This window comes from Ranitomeya variabilis, chromosome 1, assembly GCF_051348905.1.
Source record: "Ranitomeya variabilis isolate aRanVar5 chromosome 1, aRanVar5.hap1, whole genome shotgun sequence".
NCBI classification, from domain to species: domain Eukaryota; kingdom Metazoa; phylum Chordata; class Amphibia; order Anura; family Dendrobatidae; genus Ranitomeya; species Ranitomeya variabilis.
Window position 1 is genome coordinate 345,909,485 of NC_135232.1, and position 7,217 is coordinate 345,916,701.

The following is a 7,217-nucleotide window of genomic DNA, read 5'->3' on the forward strand; positions in this document are numbered from 1 at the left end:
AGTTAACAATTAACAGAAAAATGTTTTATACTTATATTTAATATACATTTTTTTTATATAATTTTACATTAAAGAACTGATAATGTCTATAATCACTGCCCTACGCAAAATAACCTAACAAAAATTAATTCAAACAAATTTAAAACTACTGTTACTTATTCCTGGTGTCATTTATCCCATGAAGCGATTTCCAGCTTCAGGTCATTAAATATTACCCACTCAACAGACTCCATTATAGCCAATTGTGACTAAGCCCCGCCCCTTCCTGCAACTTTCACTTTCCGCAGTGATGGAACACTCGCATATATCTGCTGACATCACAGTAGGTGTGATATCACCGGCATTGTGACGTCACATTCCACAAAGTTCCATGAACAACTGACTGCAGCCATTGAGCTTCAGTTGTGGTTGGCTTTGACTACAATATACGTGTGGATTGCATTTTTGCTAATTTTACATACTTCTTTTTGGTAATTGCCCTGTTGTTGCCTGACGAAACATGGACTTCACAGGGAACAGAAAGAGAAAAAAGAAAGTCAGTCTGGGAAGAACACCGACAACACCAGATGGACAAGACCTTGCAAATAACAAGGAACTTCCAGCAAAGGTTAGGAAGAAGGACCCCAAGAAATCTGGGCAGGCTGGTCAGGTATTACCTGACAATGAGGGAACTAAGAATATTCCCTTCTTAAAAACTATACAAAAGAAATGTGGCAAGCTTGTGTTATACATCAGAAATCAAGCTGCTAACATTCTGAAAAGACTGATTGCAAGAGAGAAGAAAAGCGCCACTGTGGGTCCTACCAGGATCACTAACACGAAAGGCAATGAGAGTATAGCAGAAGAGGAAGGAACTGGGAAAAAGAGGAAACGGGAAGATCCAGCCGCCATTCAAGATGACATCTCAGGTGAATGTAGCGGCCCCAGTAACAAACAAATAAAGACCACTGTTCCTCTCACCAGGGATACGTTTATCTTCCATAGTATACTCGGAGAAGGGGGTTATGGAAAGGTTATGCTGGCCACTGATGAGATACGAAGAGAAAGTGTGGCCCTTAAAATCATAAAGAAGAAAAGCCTAATCTCCTACCCTGAATGCCTTGTAGAACACCATGTCCTGAAGATTACCCACAATAGCAGATTCCTAACACATTGCCATGCTGCATTTCAGACTGAAAACCATGCCTATTTTGTCACCGAGCTGGCCAGTGGAGGGGATCTGCATGACTATCTATATAGTACCATTCCTCTGAGGGACTCTATAGTATTTATGGCAGCAGAAATCGTTTGTGGCCTACAATTTCTGCACACCAATGGCATCATCCACCGGGATATAAAACCGGATAACATTCTGCTGACTGGCGACGGCCACATCAAAATTACAGATTTTGGACTATGTCTGTGTGAGTCTGATGAGAGATTTAATGCCAGTGTTTTCGGTGGAACACCTGGGTATGGCGCCCCAGAAATGATCATGGGAGACTTTTATGATGCCGGTGTAGACTGGTTCGCCTTCGGTGTCGTATTATACAACATGATTCTCCAAGACTCACCATTTGAAGGAGACACCAGTGAAGAGATTGAGAATAATGTCATCTGCCATGAACCATCATATGAAGACCTCACTGACCACGCTGCTGCTGACATTATGTTCAGACTCCTCTGCAAAGACCAATCTGTCCGGCTAGGGGTAAATGGGAAAATCAGAAATCATCCCTTCTTTTCCAATCTAAACTGGACAGACATAGAGACAGGAAAAGCACCATCTCCTGTTATAGTAGAAAAGAACATGGATGTCAGCATGAGACAGCGGATCCCAGCACCGTGCAGTGAGGAACTGAGCGAGCCAATTCCTGTTGAAGAACAGGGGCTATTTACTAATTTTCCGTTTGTGGCTCCAGCATGGAGCACAACTTACCACTAAGCAGTGAAACAGCAAAATACCATCTAAACCTCCTGTTTCTTCACTTAAAGTTATACTGTTACACTGATTAAAATGATATCTTGGCTAATGAAATCCGTCTTTTGGTTGTTGTTTAATCTGTATTTGTAGTTTTCAGTTTATATGAAATTCTTGTACTTGGGGGGCGGCCGGTGGGGGATCTTTATGTGGTGCTCTGCTTAGACATGCATCTGTATGGGCTTATGACAGGTCACTGATCCTTCAGTGACCTGACCCCTATTTTACAGACTGCATAGAATATTGTTCGAAAAAAAATAACATTCATCAGGCAGGCACCGGCGCGTGCAATTCAGCAGTGCTGAAAAAATAAATTTACTCTGCAGCCGTCTATTTGCCATTTGTGGGTCAAAAATAACTTTACTGTACCGCTGTGTCTGTATGAGTAGAGTGTCTAAAAAATAATTCTACTCTGCAGCCGTCACTGCGGCTGTATCTGTACGAGCTGTGGGTTTGTCTAAAAAAATAATTTTACTCTATTGCTGTCTGTACAAGTACAGTAGTGTGCCTAAAAAATAATTCTACTTTACCGCTGTATCTATGAACCAGAAGATCAAAGAAAAAAATGGAGTGAACAGATACCACCGTAGAAAGGAATAAATAAAATCCCCCGAGTCCCGAGGACTGCAGTGAAGCGGTGCAGTTGCGCATGTGCGAGATCTGAGAGGCAGAGAGGGAGGTAACAGGATACAAGGGTGGGCCAGACGGGTGAAAGAGACGTGTTTTTCTGGCACAGCGCCGCTCTCTCTCTTTTTTCCATACCCTGGGCGTCCCGGGCGCCTGCAGCTTGCTTCACTTACACCTTCCCGGTGAGGCGCCCTCTCACCTCGTCAACGGGACCGTTCCCCCACCATATGCGGTGACCGCAGATTGCTCCGCACCCGCCCTATAAGATGACACCCAGCGTATAAGACGACACCTGACTTTTGAGAAGATTTTCAGGGGTTAAAAAGTAGTCTTATACACCAGAAAATACAGTGTTACATATCTATATATATAATTGTCTAAGGGTTTAATTGTCTGTCTGTCCTGGAAATCCCGCGTCGCTGATTGGTCGAGGCCGCCAGCGATCAGCGACGGGCACAGTCTGCCGCGAATTCTGGAATCATCATTGCTCTCCACTGCTGTCAAGTGCCGCCATTGTGTAGGGTGTGTGCCTGTGTCTCCCTGTATGGGCGGCATCTCCCTGTGTTTCTATCTTAGAATGGGTCGTAAATGAAAATACGCCAATGAGGATGACAGAAAAGCAGCAGCAGCAAGAAAACGACAACATCGGGAACAGGAGACACCACAACAAACTGCTGCCAGACAAGCCCAGGATGTGGAATCTCACAGACAACGTCACCAACCGGAGACACCACAACAAACTGTTGTACGACAGGAACAACATGATCGCCAAATTCATAAAAAACGAATGCTCTACCAACTAAGGCACGACCAGGACAATATTCAACAACTTGCACATTACGTAACAGACAATGAAAATACAATTCATGAACACTACTGTGGGAATATGAATGCAGTTTGCTTTAAATGCGACTTGATATTGTTAATAAATATATTATAGTGTCAATGTCCTTCTTTTGTCCGATGATTTATTTAAATACAGTTACAGTTCATGTAATGTGGTTTATATATTTTGATGATCTGTTTCATTATTTCATTCAATTGTATTAAGTTCTATGAGCAATAAAATTTAATTATATAAATATATTTTACCCATTATTGCATTATTCTTCAATCTTCATAAATAAACTACATAGATATTCTAGAATACTACGCGGCCGGCCGTGAACAATCAGCGACAGGCGACAGGGATATGATGCCCACACTGCTAAATGTGCTATATACTACATGGGCGGTGTTATATACTACGTGGGCTGTGTGATATACTGCAGGGCTGTGCTATATACTACATGGGCAGTGTTATATACTACGTGTGCTGTGTGATATACTGCGGGAGCTGTGCTATATACTACATGGGCAGTGTTATATACTTAGTATATAGGAGGCACGTAGTATATAGCAGACAAATAGTATGTGGCCTGTGCTATATACTATGTGGCTGCTATATACATACATACATATTCTAGAATACCAGATGCGTTAATACAGGCCACTTACTATATAACACAGCCCATGCAGTATATAGCAGCCATGCAGTATATAACACAGGCCACGCAGTATATAACACAGGACACATAGTATATAGCACAGCCCATGCAGTATATAACTGCGCCGCCCTCTGCCTGAACAGTCAGTGCGGAGAGACGGGACGCTGAGGAGCAGCGACGAGAGGTGAGTATGTGATATTTTGTTTTTATTGCCTCAGCAGCAGCATTACATGTGGCACAATGCTGTATGGAGCATCTATGGGGCCATAAAGAACTGCAGGGAGCATTATATGGAGCATCTATGGGGCCAAGACAAATAGTACGTGGCCTGTGCTATATACTATGTGGCTGCTATATACATACATACATATTCTAGAATACCAGATTCGTTAATACAGGCCACGCACTATATATAACACAGCCCACTTACTATATAACACAGCCCATGCAGTATATAGCAGCCACGCAGTATATAACACAGGCCACACAGTATATAACACAGGGCACATAGTATATAGCACAGCCCACGCAGTATATAACTGCGCCGCCCTCTGCCTGAACAGTCAGTGCGGAGAGACGGGATGCTGAGGAGCAGCGACGATAGGTGAATATGTGATATTTTGTTTTTATTGCCTCAGCAGCAGCATTACATGTGGCACAATGCTGTATGGAGCGTCTATGGGGCCATAAAGAACTGCATGGAGCATTACATGGGGCATCTATGGGGCCATAACTGCATGGAGCATTATATGGGCCATCTATGGGGCCATAACTGCATGGAGCATTATATGGGGCATTATATGGGGCATCTATGGGGCCATAACTGCATGGAGCATTATATGGGGCATCTATGGGGCCATAACTGCATGGAGCATTATATGGGCCATCTATGGGGCCATAACTGCATGGAGCATTATATGGGGCATTATATGGGGCATCTATGGGGCCATAACTGCATGGAGCATTATATGGAGCATCTATGGGGCCATAACTGCATGGAGAAATATATGGGGCATTATATGGGGCATCTATGGGGCCATAAAGAACTGCATGGAGCATTATATGGGGCATCTATGGGGCCATAACTGCATGGAGCATTATATGGGGCATCTATAGGGCCATAAAGAACTGCATGGAGCATTATATGGGGCATCTATGGGGCCATAAATGCATGGAGCATTATACTACGTGACTGGGCAAAATACTACGTGACTGGGCAATATACTACGTTGACATGCATATTCTAGAATACCCGATGCGTTGGAATCGGGCCACCATCTAGTGTATATATATATATATATATATATATATATATATATATATATATATATATATATGTATATATATATATAAAACTTTTTGTTTCTCCAGCGAATATTGTTACTGAAGAAATCTGGAACTTTTTAATGGATAAATGAAAGTTAAGGTAACTTCACACTAAACGATATCGCTAGTGATCCGTGACGTTGCAGCGTCCTGGCTAGCAATATCGTTGTGTGTGACACGCAGCAGCGATCAGGATCCTGCTGTGATATCGCTGGTCGTTGCTGAAAGTTCAGAACTTTATTTGGTCGTCAGATCGGCGTGTATCGTCGTGTTTGACACCAAAAGCAACGATGCCAGCGATGTTTTACAATGGTAACCAGGGTAAATATCGGGTTACTAAGCGCAGGGCCGCGCTTAGTAACCCGATGTTTACCCTGGTTACCAGTGTAAAATGTAAAAAAACAAACAGTACATACTCACCTTCACGTCCCCCGCCGTCCGCTTCCTGCACTGACTGAGTGCCGGCCATAAAGTGAAAGCACAGCACAGCGGTGACGTCACCGCTCTGCTGTTAGGGCCGGCGCTCAGTCAGTGCAGGGAAGCGGATGGCGAGGGACGGCGGGGGACCTCGGCATCGTTGGTCGCTGGAGAGCTGTCTGCGTGACAGCTCTCCAGCGGCCAAACAGCGACGCTGCAGCGATCGGCATCGTTGTCTGTATCGCTGCAGCGTCGCTTAGTGTGAAGGTACCTTTATACTTTACTCTACCATTAGACTGACCGCTGGAGAAACAAAAAGTTTTTTTGTTTACATGTGTGGATTTGTCCCAATCCGTTTTCCGTGCGAACTGTAACCACAGGTTGGATGTATTCATGATTCTTCAAAGCGGTGAGCTGGCTTTGGCAAAACTCTTTTTATATATACAGTTAGTTCCATATATATTTTGACAGAGACAACATTTTTCTAATTTTGGTTATAGACATTACCACAATGAATTTTAAACGAAACAATTCAGATGCAGTTGAAGTTCAGACTTTCAGCTTTCATTTGAGGGTATCCACATTAAAATTGGATGAAGGGCTTAGGAGTTTCAGCTCCTTAACATGTGCCACTCTGTTTTTAACCCCTTCATGACCGTGGGATTTTTCGTTTTTCCATTTTCGTTTTTCACTCCCCTCCTTCCCAGAGCCATAACTTTTTTTTTTTTCCGTCAATTTGGCCATGTGAGGGCTTATTTTTTGCGGGACGAGTTGTACTTTTGAATGACATCATTGGTTTTACCATGGCGTGTACTAGAAAATGGGAAAAAAATTCCAAGTGCGGTGAAATTGCAAAAAAAGTGCAATCCCACACTTGTTTTTTGTTTGTTTTTTTTGCTAGGTTCACTAAATGATAAAACTGACCTGCCATTATGATTCTCCAGGTCAGTACGAGTTCATAGACACCTCACATGTCTAGGTTATGTTTTACCTAAGTGGTGAAAAAGAATTCCAAACTTTGCAAAAAAAATAAATAAATAAAATTGCGCCATTTTCAATACCCGTAGCGTCTCCGTTTTTCGTGATCTTGGGTCGGGTGAGGGCTTATTTTTTGCGTGCCGAGCTGGCGTTTTTAATAATAGCATTTCGGTGCAGATACATTCTTTTGATCGCCCGTTATTGCATTTTAATGCAATGTTGCGGCGACCAAAAAAACGTAATTCTGGCGTTTCGTTTTTTTTTCTCGTTACGCCGTTTTGCGATCAGGTTAATGCTTTTTTTTATTGATAGATCGGGCGATTCTGAACGTGGTGATACCAAATATGTGTAGATTTGATATTTTTTTTATTGATATATTTTGATTGGGGCGAAAGGGGGGTGATTTAAACTTTTATATTTTT

The 7,217-nt window shown here is 42.7% G+C and overlaps 1 protein-coding gene across 1 annotated transcript; it reads left to right on the forward strand.

The window, feature by feature from the left end:
• The first annotated feature begins 397 nt into the window (after nucleotides 1-397).
• LOC143794003 (protein kinase C delta type-like) lies at nucleotides 398-1,980 on the forward strand. Its single transcript, XM_077280911.1, has one exon. It carries the CDS (start codon nucleotides 500-502, stop codon nucleotides 1,922-1,924), a length of 1,425 nt encoding a protein of 474 aa, XP_077137026.1. The 5' UTR covers nucleotides 398-499; the 3' UTR covers nucleotides 1,925-1,980.
• Nucleotides 1,981-7,217: the final 5,237 nt, after the last annotated feature.